Consider the following 18,444-nt stretch of genomic DNA (forward strand, 5'->3'; position numbering starts at 1 on the left):
GGTACCCTGCTCCCCACATCCCAGTGTGGGCCGAAAATGACAAGTGTGCAAAATACCAGCCCTGCCAATGTCTCTCAGTAAAAGTTAATTTGGTCCTGGCAGGGGCTACTTTCCAGGCAGCTGGCTGGTGGTGCTAATGAAATCCCAAGGACAGGTTATTGGGGTTGCCCCAGAATCTGCTCCAAACAGAGCCTCTAGTTACAGCTGGGTGGTTGGAGAGAATACATTTTAAATAAGAAAACCAGCTTCATTTCAAACCCCAGAGGTACACACAGCCTCACAGCCCATTGTCTGAGGGCCTGTTATTTATGGGAACATAACAATACCCACAACCTCAGGGCTCATCGTGTCCTGTCCCTTTGGCACCAGGATGTGTTTTCACTTTTGCTCTATGCTGAGTTTCCAGAAGCTTCCCAGCTAAGTGGAACCATGAGTGATGTCCACTTCTATCGGGGACTCCAGGGTCTGGTGGGCCAGTCATCTAGCTCCTCTGAGCCTCACAGTACCTTTGGGAGAAACAGGGTGATGGCCTCCTCTTGAAGGCTGCAGCAGGAGGAAGAGGACCTGGTGCCAACACAGAGACCACACACTATGGCCCAACTGAGAATGGGAAGATTTCATGTAAAAATACAGATATCCAGGCTTTCTTGAAAAACTAGAAGTGCTAATGCCACCATGACTATAGCCCAGCAATACTGGCGTGGAGCTGAGCAGGCCCAGCCCCTTGAGTTTTCAGGCCTGGACTCCGGCATGTGTCAGGCTCACATGGTGCAGGGAGATGAGGGAAAGGGCTGGCAGCCCACTCCCAGAGCCTGCAACATGCTGGACATCCTTGCACACTGGTTTACTCCTCACAGTCCTTCAAGACAGGATTGTTACCCACCCCCACCCATTTTATCAGATGAAAACCAAGGGCTCCAAAGGCCCTTCAGAAGGATCAGCAACAGTGAGAAAGCTTCCGGGAAAGTGGCCCTGACCAGCAAGGCTCTCGGCTGAGCTACCACATCCAGGGAGTGATTTTAACATGCGCAGCTGTCATTGTTGTTTTATTGTTTTTTAAAACTCCTCTTTCTTAAAACAACACAGAAAACTTCATTTCTTGTTTGTGTTGTGGTCTGTACTTTTTTTTTTGTTCTGTTTTTTTTTGTTTTTTTGGAGATGGAGTCTCGCTCTGTCACCCAGGCTAGAGTGCAGTGGCACAATCTGCTCACTGCAACCTCCATCTCCTGGGTTCAAGCGATTCTCCTGCCTCAGTCTCCCAAGTAGCTGGGACTACAGGCATGTAACCACCATGCCCAGCTAATTTTTAAATTTTTATTAGAGATGGGGTTTTGCCAGTCTGGTCTCCAACTCCTGACCTCAGGTGATCCGCTTGCCTCAGCCTCCCCAAGTACGGGGATTACAGGTGTGAGGCACCGCACCTGGCCTGTGGACTGTACTTCTGTGCCAAATGCAATCGCCATTTGCTATGACCAACTGCAGCTGGAGACAGGACATGCTCCAGCTGATCTTGTGCAAGGGGCTATACCCAGGATCTACGCTGTGGCAACACCATCCTGGTCCAGCCCAAGGGCATCAGGCTATGTGGCTGGCTCCGTGGAAGTCCTGAGGCACAGCTCTCCCAGTGGGTGGTGGGAGGAAGAATCATTAGGCAAGTGATTGCAGGAGGCAGCTTTTCAGCAGAGCCCTAGCCTGAGCTGGAGTCAGCACGTGTCACCAGTGCAGAGCTGCTTGGCATTCCAGATGAAATGGGTGACAGGAAAAGGCAGTTTTATTGTAGAGCTGGTTTCTTTAGAGGCCTGATGGAGCTAGTGATATGGCCAGGCAGGCAATGGGGCCACAGCACCAACTGTGGTGCTTCACTCATCTCTGGGTCTGGTTTCAAGGCTGTCTCCCTCCCTGTAACGTGAGAGGGGGGCATAAGTCCATAATTGGCAGCCTAAGGATGGGTGCAGTAATGTTGCAGTCTCATGGCATCCCTGAGGTAGGCCTTGTGGAAACAGGATGTGGCTCTTGCTTATAGGCACAGGAGTCCACACAGCAGGTGGCTGGTTCAATGTGGAGGTGATACTCAGGGCCAGCAGGAATAGCCTGAGCAGCACCGCTGTGGCACCCTCACCTCCAGGGGCACTGAGACTCCAACTCATTCTCAGACTCCAGTGCAATGCCACTTCCGAGGGAAGCCTTACCAAGCCCAGACTTGGTTGGGGTCCTACTGTAAGATCTCATGACATTGTGCACCTTCTGTGCGCAGCATGCATGTGGCTGCCAATACACAAATGCTCAGGAGAGTCTGCCAGTGCCAGTGTCCTAATTGTTACAGGCTGAACTGTGTCCCTTCAAATTTATACACTGGAATCCTAACCCCCAGACCTTGGAATGGGACTGTATCTGGAGGCAGGGCTTTTAAAGGTGTAATTAAGATGAAATGAGATCTTTAGGTTGGGTTCTAAACCAATCTGACTGATGTCCTCCAAAATACAGATTAGGACACAGACACGCACAGAGGGACAGCCATGTGAGGACATAGGGAGAAGGCAGCCACCTGCAAGCCAAGAGAGAAGCTGCAGGAGAAACCCACCCTGCAGACACCTTGATCTTGGACTTCCAGGCTCCAGAACTGACAGGAAATGAATGCCTATTGTTTAAGCCACCCCGTCTGTGGTATTCTGTTACGACAGCCCAAGTTGACTAGTACACCAACCCAACAGCCCCATGAGCACAGGGGTCATGTGGGCTGTGGCTCACTGTGGTCTTTCTAGAACCCAACACAAGGATGACACATAACAGGGGCTCAAAAGCACACTGTTGAACAGAGGAGTGATCAGCTGTGAATTCCCAGGGTGCAGGGACTGGTCTTGTTTGAGCCATGTGCCCAGAACCTAACACTACGTCTGATACCAGGAAAACACTTGCCACACACAAGAGTCGGTGCTTGGTAAAGAAGAGTTAGCTAAAGTCAGGGTGACTGTGCGAGGCCAGAGCCCTCCTGTCTCTGACCTTGAAAATCAGGACCCCAGCTCCTCCTCCTCCTCTGTGCCCTCAGGCTGGCTGCCAGGGCACTGGGGTTGGTCTGATTTTCTTCTCTGCAGAACTGGGGTGATGACAGCCTGGCTTCCCTGGGCTGCTGGCAGGATTGAGTAGTCAGACTACACAAGGGCGTGCTGCCTGGCACAGGGCATGGGCTCAGGGGCAGCAGCTGGTTGTACTGCTGACATTGTCTCAGCTTCAGGCCCTGCCTGCTACCCCCGGGATGGCTATAGGCCCTCATGCTACAAGTCACCCAGGCCAATTCCATTCCTTCTGGTTGCCAGCCCATATGGACGGACCAATGTCCCTGGCCATTTCTTAGAACCAGAGTTTCTATTCCTAGAGTTACTTCTGGGACCTCACCAACACACTGGTCCCCCAAAACCACTGAAGGGGTGTGTCCCCAACTCCTGCAGGCCCGGCCCAGTCCATACTAAATGACCCATATTTCTAGCAAATAGAGCTTCTGGGACTTAGGCCCTGACAAATCTGCCACCTCGTGAACCTGGGTCTGAGAGCCCCTGACGATCTGTTGCCTGGTCAGCAGAGAGGTGCGTCAGTTTCTGGGCTGAGCTGAAGCACTTGCTGCTCTGCTTTGTACTGGTCCCAGGAGAGACGTTGGCCATCCACCAGCTCAGGCAAAGCGGGGCATCTGGGGGATGCCTCTACAATTTGGCTTCTGTTTTCAATCAGGAGGGAAAGGTATAATTCTTGTTTTTGACCAAATGTAAAGTGCTTTCCAGGGTCAATAAATTGGAGGGGTCCTGGTGGCACAGCCAATCCCTGCTTGAAAGGTGGCTGGTTAATCTCCCGTGAAGCAGCCTGGCGTGAATGCAGCACTTGCGCTCCTACAGGCATCGTTCCCCAGTGCTCTGTGGTGGGGACAGTGCATGGGTGGGAGGATAACGTGGGGCCCTCAGTGGATATGTGAGCTACCCCACCAAGAGGAAGGGCCGGCAGGTGAGGGGTGGGTGCACACAGAACAATTCCAGCCACCACTTAGGGAGCCCCTGCCACAAGTCAGATACTATAGGCAGTCCTCTCCAGGGATTCTATGATTACATTTTCAGCCTTCCTGGAAATCAGAATGACTAGCTCTGGGTTAGCACTGAAGAAGATGAAGCGCAGAGTGGAAAGTGGCTGGTCCCAATCAGAAGGGAGCCTGGGATGCCCCAGGAGACCCTCCAGGTAACTGGCCCAGAGGCCCCTGCAACCCTGGCCTCGTCTGGCCCGTCCCCTCTCCTAAACCAGAGAGTGGTTCGCAGGAGTGCTGTCCCACTGGGTGTTGGCCCAGAGCTCTCCATCACTCAGGGAGCCCCCTCCCCCCTCAGGCTGTTTTACCTTTGACCCCCTCCAGTACCTAGACAGGTCTGTACACAGAGGGCTCAATACACTGTGATGAGGGACAGAGGAGGATGGGATGGGATACCATGCTGAGCCCTGAGACACCTGATTCAGCACAGGGGCCACGGGCTACCAGCTGGAACCCCAGAGTCCTGGGAGAGGGCTGCAGGGCTAAGAGAGCAGAGCCAGCTGGCAGGGCTGGCACTGCCCTCAACAGCAGGTATGCTGTGCCCACTTACTCCTGCTGACCCCTCTGCTTGGTCTCCCTGGGGCAGACAGAGAACTCTTGGCCCATTCACTTACTAACAGTGTAGCTGTGAGCAAACGGCCTGTTTCCTCACCTGTGGGATGGGGCCATGCTGCCATGCAGGCTGTGGAGGGCTAGACTAAATGGCAGCTCTGGGCCAGGGTTTGGGAGGTGCTCCTGGCCTTCCCAGCCCCTACTTCCTGCCAGTGCACCCCCACAACAGTGCTGCAGGGCCTGGGGGTCAGGTGCACTCCACAGAGGAGGTACTTGAGCACTGGCAGAGTCAGCAGGAGATGAATGAGGCTGGAAGAGGCCCTGGAGGGGCAGCCTGAGAATTCACATGCCCACTGTATAGGTGAAGGAACTGGAGCTCAGTGCAGGTACCAGGGCCAGGTTCCTGACTCCCCATACCATGGCCTTTCCACTGTCCTGGCCTTTTCCTGACCCTGGTCATGAGGCTGGACCGACCACTGGCCACAGGGTTCTAGCGAAATCACACATCTGATTCTAGCTCTCTATACAGCCTTCTGCTCACTGCTCGCCCTTCTGCTCAGAAGGCTTCTCTTCCAGGAAGCTTGCTCTGGCTCTCCCCTCAGGATGGCCACTTTCCCCCATTCTCGGTCACATGTCCCAGTGGCCACTTGCCATGCTCACTGCGAATGGCTGCTCATGTCTCTGCCTGTCCCACAGGGAAAGCACCCTGGGACAGGACTCTGAGAAGGATCTCAGTATCCCCAGCCTGAGCCCTAAGTCTCAACTAGGTTTGCCGAGCTAAATTGACCGGCAAACCCTGGATTGATTAATTTATTTACTTTTTTGTAGGGATGGGGTCTCGCTTTGCTGCCCAGGCTGGTCTTAAACTCCTGGCTTCAAGCAATTCTCTTGCCTCGGCCTCCCAGAGTGCTGAGATTACAGAGGTGAGCCACTGTGCCTGGCCCCCTTGTTTTAAAGACCAGGAAACTCGAGCCCTCCCCCAAGCTCTGTTCCTAGGCAGCAGCTTTTGAGGGAGTCTGATGAGATTGGTATCTGCCCTCATTGCTGAGGTTCTGGGGAAGCCTGTGGCACATAAAGCACCAGGCTGTTTGGCCTCCACTGTGAGGCTGCAGAAAACAGGGCTGAGTGGCCCTCGTGAGCCTGGGTACTTCATTTGTTCATTCCAGTCCAGTCTATTCCACCAAACTCCTTCATTTATTCATTCATGCAAGCAACACTTCCTATCCCATGTAAATCCATCCCCTTCTGCATGGCACACTGATGGGCATAATTCAGTCATAGCCCCTGCAGCCCTGGGGGTGGGTACAGGGGCAGCGCTGGAGGCAGGATGGCCCAGGAGCCCTCCTCAGGACCCCCTTCAGAGGTGGGCAGCAGTGGCTTTCCTGACTTCCTCTCCCCAGGGGTCACACAGTAGTCATTTCAGGCCCTCTGTCCAAGGGCCCACTGAGCTGAATGACCAACCCTTCCCTTCTCCCACACACCCTGAGGAAGGGAGCTGCACTTCAGTGCCTCACCCCTAGCCTTGCCTATAAGGCACCATGGTGTGGGGAGTCTCGAGCAGAGTAGTTGAGGTGCTCTGGGTTCAAATCTCAGTGCGGATGTTTGCTACCTTTGCCCAAGTGTCTGCTTTGTTCTGGCTTTCTTGCGCTGAGTGCTCACCTCTGTGGCTTCACACCTCACTGGGCACAGACTATCCTCACCCTGGCACACAGCAGAGCGGTTTGAAATGGTCTGCTTGTGCAGTGAAACGTGGCGCTTGTTGCAATGGGAACACCAACAACTGCACTGCCCATCCTGCCAGCCCCAGTCTCCTTAGCTATACCATGGGCAGCCTGCCATGTAGACATCATAGCCCACATTTTGGGGGCTTACTGTTTCTCCTCCTCCTGAGTGCTGGCTCCCCCTGATAATCAGTAAACAGAAGCTCCTTCTGGGGTCTTACCTGTAAGTATAGTTCTCCAAATTTTTTTTCTTTTTCTCATCTGGAATACATTAATTTGTGATTTGTAATAATCAAAAGGTTATTAAAGATCACCGAAAGTAAGATCTCTATTTTAGGGTTTGAATGAGAATTCCAGCTACTCACAAGACCAAGTGCCTGAGATGTGAGCACACTTTTGAGCTCCTGGCACATGGGCAGCACCCACTGCTAGGATGAGGCCACGGCTGTGGCCTTGAGTGGGCTATGTTCTCAATCATGGCTCTCTGGCTAGTATGAGGTAAGCACTTGCAGCTCTGTTCCATGGTCAGTGGTTACCTGGTGAGAATCAGTGACACACGTGCACGCGAGTGGTGATAGGGGCCTGGGGCTTTCCAGTAACAAGGCTTTAAGCTCCACGTGCCCCCAGTGCTAAAGCAGACACACACATGAACTGTCTCAAATCAGCTGGTTCAGGAGCACCCTGTAGGAGAGGGGCCACCTATCATGAATTTGGGCCATTCAAAAAGCTTGCCACATCTTGGCAGGTACACAAAACAACAGCCCTGGGAGATTTTAGATTTACAGAGCATTGTTTCAGGAGATAAGATCATGGGCACATGTGTACCCTTTTCTGTCCTGGAGTAAATGCCCAGTGACTCAGAGCTGTCATTAGGAACAAGTCTGTCTATTCAGCTTCTCACATGATTCTTCTCTAGTTGGGAGTCATTGAGGTGTTCTTTTCTCCCTGCAAAGTGGGAACAGGAGGGGCTGTGGAAGCTGTTGTCCCACCCCCTATCCAGCCTGCCTCTGTGAGTGAGTGCTGATGCCTGGCACACTGAGGCAGAGGGGAGGGTGGCAGCAATGGGACAGATGGCTTGCCAAGATGAGCTTTGGGAGCGTAGCCTCCCAGGCACAGTGCTTCTCCAAGCACCACACGGGCCTCCCAGCTCCAAACTCTTTGAAGACATGACCGCTCTCTAGGGGCATGAACAGAGCTGATGGAGAGGGGCGGGGTGACACAGACCGACCGTGGGCAAAGCCCTCAGGCTCTCCGCTACCAGCTCCCACCTGTGAGATGGAGATAACAAGACCCACTCCACCCTGCGACCCTTGGGATTTACAAGTGATGCTATGACATGGACAGGAACCTCCTCCATGTCCAGCTCCTTCCTCCAACTATTCTCTCTCCACCAGCACAACTCCCCAGTAGGCTCCTACTGGCATCTTGCCAGGCCTTCTATCCTCCCAGGAAGTACAATTCTGCAAATGGCAAGGTCTTTGAAGGAAGATGTTTCGTAAATATGGGGTTTTCCAATCTTGAGATCCCCCAGGACTCTCTGGGAAGGCTCCTTGGGTATCAGGAAGGATGGGGCCGTTCCCCAGCCCTCTGATTTCCCATAGTACATTCTGGGAGTCAACAGCCCTAGCGTCAGGACCCTTGTCTCTGAGGCAAGAGTCTGTGGCTCCTTAAAACATACTGTTTGCATATTATGGTTCGGCTTCACCTCGTGAACCTGAGGGCCAAGTGTCCTTTCTAAAATTCAAACAGGAGTTATGAGTCGCTAGGGGTCAAACCAGGCCAAAGGCATGCTTTGCTTAGTACAGACAGTTGTAGTTTTTAATCAGGAGATATTACATAAAAATAAAATTAGATAAAATGAGACCCCAGGCCTACATTCCCATATAGTGAAGAGTTGGCAGGACCCACACAGCAGCTCTCCAGGTCACCACAGTCCCCACCACTCCCTATCACTTGCCACCTGGCCTCTTCAACACCTGCTTGGCCTTGCTGGCATCTGACCTTGCAACCCAAGGTGAGAGGCTGATGGGAGGAAACTCAGGGGACTCTTCATTCTGCCTTTCCCAGCCTGGATGCCCTGTAGAGCCGGCAGTGAGGCCCATGAGGTGCATTTGAACCCAGCCCTCTCCACGAACTGTAGGCCGGGAGCCTTACCTTGCCTGGCACCAAAACCCGGGCTTCCCCACCCTGCATGTCCAGGCTACAGCTAGAATGCACTCTCTCTCCCTTCACCTGGCACTGGATGGCTCAGGCTTCCTGAAGATTCTTTCACAATTAAGGCACTTCAAAAAGGTTAAAAGGGAGAAATCAGCAGGGAGTGGGGGTGGGAGGGATGGAAGGTGGTGGGTGGGATGGAGGAATCTGACCAGTGATATTTAATAAAAAGCTTAAAAGTCACAAACAGGAAGCAGGCAGACTAAAACGTTAACATTGACCTGATGAAGGAATGTGAACTACAGTGGACTGAGGCAGTGTCCCTACACCCCTCCTCCCTCCATTCCCACCCCAGCACCCCGAGAGGCTCCCTCCACTCCCACCCCAGCACCCCAAGAGGCTCCCTCCACTCCCACCCCAGCACCCCGAGAGGCTCCCTCCACTCCCACCCCAGCACCCCGAGAGGCTCCCTCCACTCCCACCCCAGCACCCCGAGAGGCTCCCTCCATTCCCACCCCAGCACCCCAAGAGGCTCCCTTCACTCCCACCCCAGCACCCCAAACAAGACGACTCTTGGTTCTTGCCTGCCCTGGGAATACCCTAGCTCTTACTTTGCCTTGGCCTACAGGAAGAGAGCTCAGGGGAGGTCAGCATGATCCTAGCAGTCCCCAGAGGAGGAGACCATGAGCTCTTCCCTCCGCCTGGTCCAGCAGGGCCTCAGAGCTGTTTAGGGGAAGGATGAGTGCTCTGCAGTATGGCCCCCGACCCAGCTGAAGGAATCCCGGGATCCCTCCCTCCCAGAAAGCTCACAATAGCCAGGGCAGACACGAGGCCTTCGGGGACTGAGGTCTGGATGCTGGCCTGTCTGGCTCATGCCCCCTGCATGCACCCTGGAGTCCAGAGACGGGCCCTGTGGGCTCCAGTTTCTGAGGACAACCCACAACCAAACTGAAGGGATGCACAAAGACTCCTGTTTGGCTGAGGTGAGAACGCACAGCCACTGTGGAGCAGTGGGGAGGACAGGACAGAATTTTAGAGCTTCACCGCTGGAGGCCTCCCATGGCTGGGTACCTCTGCCTCCCCTGCCCCAGCCCCACCTTGACAGAGGCCTTAGGGGCTGCAAACAGGGAGTAAAGTGCCCTGGAGAAGCACAGCCTCTGTGACCACTGTCCTCACTCATGAGAAGGCAGATGCTATCTTTGGGCAGTGGAAGGATTTTGGAAGGAAAGGGTTCCCTGGCAAGGCTGTCAGGAGAGGGAAGGGTGATCATGCCACCTGTGAGCACCGAGGCAGCTCGGGTCTCTGTTTTCCAGCGGGAGCCACGGCACTACCTTCTCTCTAGGAGATCTGACACAAAATGCCATAAACCAACCTTGGTTGCTCCCCTGATCCAAACCTCCCCATGGCTTTCCATCCTCACAGGATCAACCTTGAGCCCTGGAGTTATGTAGAGGACAGTAACATGTCAATATAAAATCAGGAGTGGGTAAAGGTGTTCCCCGTAAAATTCTTCAACTTTGCTGTATGTTTGAAAATTTTCGTAATTTTTACTGTATTATGAAATACAACAGAATTGTACTGGGTTAGTTGTATCTGGTACAATTGTATAGGGGATAAAGGATAGTGGGGAGCTGGGGGTGGTGGCACACAACTGAGTCCCAGCTATTCAGGAGGCTGAAGCAGGAGGATGGTTTGAGACTGGGAGGTCAAGGCTTTAGTGAGCCTTGATTGCATCACTGCATTCTATTCCAGAGACAGAGTGAGACTGTCTCTAAAAAAAGGTAGTGGCTCATGGCGCATTCGTAGGAACACAGGCTTCAGTCCTTCCCATGGCTCCCGGTGCACAGTATGAGCCCTGGCCTGTGTCCTGCACACCTCTCTGCTCAGTGCACTTCTGCCAAACAACTGACCTGCAAATGCACTTGGAGCTCACTGTCACCCCAGGGCCTTTGCCTTCACTTCCCCCTTGCTGTGGCATGCTCTCCCTGACTACCCATGTGGCTCCTTCCCTCCCTCTGTCCTTCCCTGATCACCCTATCCAAAGCAGCATGCTCAGCAATTCCATCCCGTCCCTGCTTTATCTTTCTACGCGGTGCCTACTGCCATCTGACAGGGATTTCTTTAGTATGTTTATTGTTTGTACCTTCCTACAACTGTAAGCTCCATATCCCCAGCACCAAGCACAATGCCTGTGACTCAGAAGAACACGATGCATTGTAGGCTGAATAAATGCACAAGTGATTGAAGGATGAGTTCACTGACAAAATCCAAGGGCTCTCCAGCAGCAAACACACACCCTCTGACCCAGCCCGTGGACAGGCCCCAGCACAAACTCAGTGGGCAGTGCTGAGTCTGGGGGTCTGTGCTGGGCAAAGGAGGGTGACAATTCACATCCCTGGAAACCCTACCAGGTGCCAGGATGGTATGCTAGGCCCCCAGCGGTCTCCCTCAACTGCTCTCCTCCAAACTGCCTGTAAGCTCAATCTTATTCCTGCCTCCACAGAGAAACCGAGGAGCAGGCCCAAGTCCCCCTCAGATGGTAAATGGTGCAGTGGGAACTCAGACTCCAATCTTGACCCTGCTCAGACCAGATCTTCACTCCACATCCAGGCTCTTCTCAGAACCCATACTGGCTTCCCAGCCAGAGGCCATGCCGCCATGCAGGCCAAGTCACCCCGTGTCTCGGTAAAGGCAGGATTAGGAACCTGAGCCGAGGAGCGCCGCCTTGGCACTGCCTCTGCCATCTCTCTGTGCCCCGCACGGTGTCCCTAAACTGGGAGGAAGTGGCTGCACTTACCTGGGATGTGGATCTTGAACTTGCCGCTCTGGCCAAAGGCACTGTCGATGACGCCCAGTTCTCCAGTGGACAGGTGCACCTTGAGCCCCACGAAGAGCTGGATGTTGGTCTCCTTTTTAAACAGGGAGCGGCCGATCACACTGTAGTCATCCATCGCCTGTCCCCACACACCCAGCCACAGACAGAGGGCGTTAGTGGTGCACACTGAAAGAGCTGTGACTGTGTGCCTAGCCCCAGCTCTCCCGGGCCCTGGGCATGGCTGGCTGCTGCCTGCTCTAGGAACCCTGGGGGTAGCAGGGCAATGAGCCCACCTAACAGATAACGAAATGCATGGGAGCAGGGCAGAAACCTGGGACTGACAACTGCCACTGTAACAACGGGCCCTTCAAAACTGGCACGCTGTGAGCACTTTCCACAGAGAGCACCTCAGTCCCCACAGCAGCTCTGTAGCGGCACTTTACAGATGAGGAAATGGAGGCATGGCACAGTTCTGTCATCTATCCAAGGTCACAGAGCACAGGGGGTAGAAGTAGCTTTGAATTCAAGCCCCTGTTGCAGGCCCCCCCACCCCCAGGGGGCCACAATGACCCAGCCTGTCCCCAGGGCACCTGCCTAGATAGCCAGCAGCACTCTCCTTGAAGCTGTCACAGTCACCCAGGCCACTCCTGAGCCTGCATCCGAGGCCTTCTAGAACTGGCCTCCTCATTCCAGTTTCCCCTCCCACAGGAGCCCTGGAAAGCCTGGCCTTTGTCTCCCACCCGCTGCACACACCCCTATGCACGTTGGCCCGAGGCTTTACTTTTGCTCACTCTAGCTGTGCCTGGAAGCCCGTCTTGGCCTGGCCCACTTTTCCTCCACAGGCCTACCTCCTTTCCTCCATGACACCCTCCCTCAGTTCAGGCAGAATTGCTTGCTTCCCCTAGCCCCTGTTGGCCATGGCCAGGCCTTTGCAGAGCTCGTATCTCCTGCTGGCCACGTTGGCCACTGCTGTCACTTTGTGGGTGCCCAGGCTGAGAGGAGGGACACACATGTCTGTGAAAAAGTCAGCTTGGTGTAGCCCTGATTTCACCATGAGCTATGTTCATCCTGAACCTTCTCCCCAGAGGCTCGATCAGCAACTGGTAGTGTCACTTCCTCCCTTCTGAGTCTCTGGCAGCTCCAGCCCAGGTACCGCTTTTGGGATGGCAGCATGGCCAGGTGGCCTTGCCTGCCCTGCCCAGCTCCTCACCCCACCCCCGCTCTGTAGATCCTGCCTCCAGTAGCAAACTTGGGCCCCATGATAAGAAAAGCCCACCAGTCTGACAGCTGCTATGGAAATGAGCAATGCACATACAATCTGCACCATCAATTTCACTTCTAGGAATGCAACCCACTGATGTGCTTGCTGGAGAAGATGTCAGGATAGGAGATCCACCCAAGGTCACTCACTGCAGCAGTGTTTACAGCAGCAAAAGTTGACAATGACTTAGAAGTCCAGCCTGAGTTCAACAAGTGGAGCACAGCCTCCAGAGGTGATGATGTGACCACAGAGAAGAGCAGGCAGCATGTACGGACAGATACAAAAACTCCTAGAGTATTGTGTTTCACATTAAAAAGCAGAGTGCGAGGCATAGGGCATGTTGCAGGCTGTGTATGGATGGGGGCAGGGCAGGGGTGCATACACAGAAGTAATCAGGAGAAACTGATGCCTCCAGGAAAGGGAGCAGGGTGCCTGGGGACTTTTCACCATATACCTTTTCTATCTTTGGCTACTGAAATACATGAATGCATCACCTATTCACAAATAAATTAATAGAATTTAAAAATGTAAAAACAAACCAAGAAGTGCATTTCTTCTACCCACACCAGGTGGACCTCCCATCCTCTCCTGACATCTCCAAAGACAGAACATTTTCCTTTGATGGCCTCTGGTCTAGCAAGGGTGACAATTGCAACCCCCCGTCCCCACCCAGGCAGCTTTCATTGGTTCTCATGCATTGTGGTCACCCCAGAGAGCTACTACTTGGGCCTCTGCATAGCTAGGCCCTGGGGTTACATCTGACTGAGATATAAGACCTGCCCTCCAGCATTGCAGTGGCCAAGAAACAAAAAAGGCACAGTCCCTGGACTAAGAGCTTGCAACTTTCCCAGAGAAACAGCTTGTAAGAGGCCCCACCAGGACCAAAGGGATAATACAGGCAGGTGTCCTTAGCAGAGCAGAAAGTTCTCAATAAGTCGATATTAATGTTCTTGTTTTACTCCTACAAGAGCCTACCATGAAACAGGCCTGTAGCTGTGAACAATCACATGTGCTAGAGGAACATAACAGAATTCTCCCTCCACCCCACAGCCCACAGCCTTTGCACTTCTCAGCGACAGATCCTATGAGTGCCTCATCTCTGTGCAGCCCCTGGTGCCCAGCAGCACCCGGCCCAGAGCAGGCTCAAATCAAGGTCTGGTGCCTACAGCATCCTCTGTGGCCCACGGCTCCCTCTTCCTATACTCCAGCCCCCACTCCTCTCCAATCTTCATCCTGCCCTGTCTCTCTTCAGAGCACAGATCGCCACCTGACGTTATGCCATTGATCTTATCTGTTTACTTGTTTATTGCTTCCAACCAGAGCACAAGCTCCAGGCAGAAATATGTCCCTCTCCTTCACAGCTACCTTCCCTGCACATGAAACAGGCGCTTACTATCTATTCCTTGAATGTGTGAGTAAATGTTGAAAGAATACATGGCTGTAGTTGTTGGTACATTTGCAAGGCTCACTCATGCCTGTAGGCTTTTTTTTTTTTAAACAGCTTCATTCAGCTATAACTGATATACAATAACATGAACATATTAAAAGTAAATAATTGGATAAGTCTAAATTTGTATATACATATACATGCCTGTGAAACCATCATCATGATCAAGCTAATGGACGTATTTATCACCCCCCGGTCCTCATATCCCTCTGTTACGCCTCCCTCCCTGCCTGTGTGGCGCTCCTGTAATGCTAGTCCCAGCTTGTCCACTGGGGACTCTACTCCCACCTAAGGCCCACCTTGGGCATTTCCTCCTTCAGACAGCTTCCCGACATTGCAGGCACCTCCTCTCCCCTTGGCCCCCAGGACTGAGGCCAAGACCCCTCTGTTCTGAGAGCCTGGCCACTATGTCTTATCCCTGACAGCTGACCTGTCTGTCTCCCTCCTCAGACTGGGAGTTCTGCGAGGAAAGGGTTCCATGTACCTCACGTGGCCCCGACCCACCACAGGCTTGGTGAATGGGCGCTCACTGAGTGTGAGGAGGCCAACTGCACTAGTCCCATGCATGACATCAAGAAGAAGACGCCGGGGGGTAGAAATACATTACTCAAGTGGCTATCCCAAGGATATGTCCTTGGGAGACACGATTCATCTGAGAGTGAGCCAATAGCCCAGCCTGGGCTAGTTTCCTCCTGTCTACCTGGGAGAACACAGTGACAGATCACTGTGCTGGCACAGTGACAGTCCCCAGTGCTGGTTCCCTCATGCTAAACACAGCAGGCCCACTGCTCAGCCTCCCAGTGGGCCTAGAGGCCTGGCTCCAGGGTAATCAGAGCCTGGGATGGCAGGCATGCTACCTATTAGCCTTCCAGAAGACGTTTACTACATCTTCTCCCCTGCCCCCTCCTTTCTTTTGGTTATAAAATATTAACTTTAAAAAGCTAAATGCCACAAAGACAGCAGAGGATCCATCTTTCCCCAAGCCAGGGTCTTGCAATGAGGGCAGACTAATTTTATTAACTTCAGGGGAACTTCAAAAAGCTCCAGGGCTTTCATGCCAGACAGAGACGACCCCAAAGTTAGTTTAAGTGCTACATAAACAAAAGACTAGGGCCAGGGGAAGCTGAGGGCTCCAAGCGTTCCTTGTTTATGTTCTCATCTGACCTAGTGGGCCAGTGCACAGGCTGGTTGGCCCCCGGAATCCTGCTGGTGTGTGGTGCAGCTCGGTTCACTGACCTACATTCCCACAATATTGTTTTAAGCATCCGGGATAAGGTAAGGAGTGAGTGGGCTTTTTCTGACCTTCTGAGGAGGGCCTCTGGGGCTGGAGTGGCAGTTTAGAAAGGATTTCAAGTTCAAAGGGAGTGTCTCTGTCGCTCCTGCTCTCTTGTTTTATGGCTTGGCTAGAAGACACAATAGTGCTGAGTGGGTGAAGCATACTCTCCTGCGAACTTCTGTGTCTGCAATTCCATTTGTTGGGGGAGGCACTGTGAGGGCAGGAGCTGGACGTCTGCACAGTCAGGAACCCCGTGTGGTCTCAAGAGTGCTGGCAAGACTGCCTGCTAGTGGCCCCACACTGTCATTTCACAGCAGCTGGGTGGATCTTTGCATTTGTGTCGGTCCCACAGAGGACACTGGCACTCTGGGCATGGCCGCCCCAGGGGAGGGGAGGCTGGGGAAGCAGAGAAAAGTCAGCCATGTCATGGGTGAGGTGTCCCCATATCATTATTTAATCTTTAGGAAAGCCCTGACAGGAACAGGAGGCTCAGTAAAGTGAAATGATTTGCTCAAAGTCATGCAGGTAGTGAGTGTGGCAATGCCCCATTCCACCTCAGACTATCTAGATCCAGAGGCTGGTGCTTTTCCTGCCGCAGGAAGGGCTAGGCTCTGTCTGCCGGGAGATGCCACAGCAGCAAATGGGCCCAGACGACTTTCTCCATCCTTTGGCTCACCAGAGCCATGCCATGACTGGCTGGACACAAATGGGCCTAGAAATCTGGCCCAGGGACACTGGGCAGCCCCATCCCTGCCAGTCCCAGCTATGGGAAACCCCAAGTCACTGCAGAAGACAATCCCCAAGTTCAGGGACCCCAGCCCCTCCCAGGTTATTTGGAAGGGAGGAGGAGAGGAGGGAAAGAGGGCAGATCCTGGCCCTCAAGATGCAGCACTTATAGTAGGGCCCAAATACGTCACTGTCACAAGAAGATGTTCCAGCCCAGTCAGCCCCTGCCGCACTGAGAAGGACTACACTGCTGTTGGAGGAAGGCTAAACTTTCCCCACCTATGGTTATAGGGGCCAAGAGGCAAACTGCCCTTCCCATGAAATCCAAATAGTCAATTTCCAGTAAAGCAAGTCCTTACTTCATGTCATCGAAAGTTCTTAGAAACTGTTACTTTAAACAAAATAATGCACAGCAGGCCCTTAAATAATGTTGCTTTATTCCAAGTTATTTGAATATATATCAAAGTTATTTTGTTATAACATTAATGAAAAAAATAAACTGGTTTTGTTATACATCCTTTCCCTTAAACTCATGGTTTCCAAGAAGCTAGTGACAATGTTAAGTGAGGATTTACCGTACAGGTCTCCATAACTGGAAAAAAAATGGGCACACTGGAGACAACAGAAGAAGAGAAAAGGCACGGCACTGCTAGCACCACAGGTTAGAACCTGGACTCTGGAGCCAGACCACCTGCATTCAAATCCCAAGTCTGGGTGCCTAGGGACTCTGGCCAGAGGCCTAACCTCTGTGGGTGCGGGCATCTTCATCTATAATATGGGGAAACAGAGTTGCTGGAGGTTTAAATGGGTGCAGGGGAGTACTTGTAAACAGTTGTTTTTGGTCTGGCCTCTGCCTGCCCCATCCCTGGGCAGAGCACTCTCCCTCCCTTAGGACTCCCTCAGACACACCACACAGAACTACAGAGGCAGCAGATGTAGGGCCTAGACTCAATGGCCGCCACCTGCAGATCTGAGAAGACATCGCTGACTAATGGAAGGCCCCCTCCAAGAGACTGCTGGCCTCAGAATCGGACAGAGGGTTGCACTGGGAATTGGCTACAGAGAAGCCTGTGTGCCTGTCTCTCAGCACAGCAGTGGCTTATCTATACCAGCCTCACCAGCTGGATGCGGGGAGGGGAGGAAGGCAGTCCTGGAAGGCAGAAGCTGGGCTGACCACATTTTTGCATCTCCAAAACCTATACCTCTAGAAACTACCACTGTGTGTACTGGGGGCGAGGACTCAGTGATTGTCAGCTGCATGAAACCTCATTTAATCAGAAGGAAGTCTGGCTAGAAAGAGGGAGACAGCCCTTCCTACAGGATGCTGTGAGGCCTACATCTCTGGAGAACTTCAGGAAGACCAGGGGTCATGATCTGTCCTGGGGATCAGGAGGTGAGGACGGGGGAACATGGCTTGGTCTGTCCTGTCCATCACTAGAAGGTGTGTGCATGCGTGTGTTATGGTTGGGTTCTTCACCAAATTATAGACTCTTCCAGCTAAAGGAGAGAGACCTCAGAGATCAGACACAAGCACATCCAATAAGGAAAGACCTTCAGAGAACAGTTGGAGGGTTTTCATTTTGAAATCAATCATTGTGACATCAAACCAAAGGCAATGCATGTGGGATCTGCTCAGTAGGCCTTGCTTCTAGGGAACAATGCTGAATCCAGGTCAGCACAGTTACAACAATGGCGCTAAGTGGGGATTCTCACTGTCTGCATGAATAATTTGCTCTATTTATTAGCCTTCAGTCACTGGAGGGACTGAGCTCCTAAGGAGCAGTCACTGTGCACATGGAAGTCCAGGTCTTTGCTTACACGCCAGGTGAGTCCCCATTGTCCCTGGCCTTTGAGCAGGGACTTGGCTGCCGGTGCACATAATTATGTCATTACATGTGTGTGTCTTTCTCTTTCAGGGCTTGGCTCCCATGATGAGGATTGGGAATTGCCCAACCTGTGAAGTGACCATTCTAATTCAAATTGTAGAAGTGATATGAAGGAAGGCAGGAAAACCTGCCATGAAATGGAGGCCTGTGCCGACTCCAGGTATGCAGTGAGGAGAACCACGTGCGCAGGACAGGAATGGCTTGGGAGGCCTGACTTCTGACTCTGCCTCTTACAGCTCTACGACCTTGAGCAAGGGATTTCTCTGAAACTCAGTTTCTTCCTTGAAAAAGGCTATTGTTAGGATCGGGGTGTTGATGTTGATGATAACACCTAAGACTTGACAGAGAATGATGACCCAGAGGAAAGAATCTCAATTAGTGGATGTCAAATTGTGGGACAAGCTGAAGAATAAGACAGCATTTGGTGCAGGAGATCTCAGATGCACAGAAATCACAAGATCCAGTTATCTAATCTGCCCGAGAAGCCAGAAGAACAGAACATGTACTCAACACCAACCACATGCTTGGAGCTGCCCACAGCTC

General features: G+C 52.6%; 1 protein-coding gene across 8 annotated transcripts in view; it reads right to left on the minus strand.

Moving 5' to 3' along the window:
* Window positions 1-18,444, minus strand: part of EEFSEC (eukaryotic elongation factor, selenocysteine-tRNA specific) — a 279,578-nt gene that overhangs the window by 63,870 nt on the left and 197,264 nt on the right. For 6 of the 8 annotated variants that reach the window (XM_045385606.3, XM_045385605.3, XM_074033178.1 and 3 more), the window contains one exon: window positions 11,288-11,444. The exons of the other annotated variants lie outside the window; for them this stretch is intronic. In XM_045385606.3, the coding sequence (XP_045241541.2) occupies window positions 11,288-11,444 (157 nt within the window). The remainder of the gene's footprint in view (window positions 1-11,287; window positions 11,445-18,444) is intronic. 8 annotated transcript variants of the gene reach the window in all.

This window comes from Macaca fascicularis, chromosome 2 (assembly GCF_037993035.2).
Source record: "Macaca fascicularis isolate 582-1 chromosome 2, T2T-MFA8v1.1".
Taxonomy (NCBI): domain Eukaryota; kingdom Metazoa; phylum Chordata; class Mammalia; order Primates; family Cercopithecidae; genus Macaca; species Macaca fascicularis.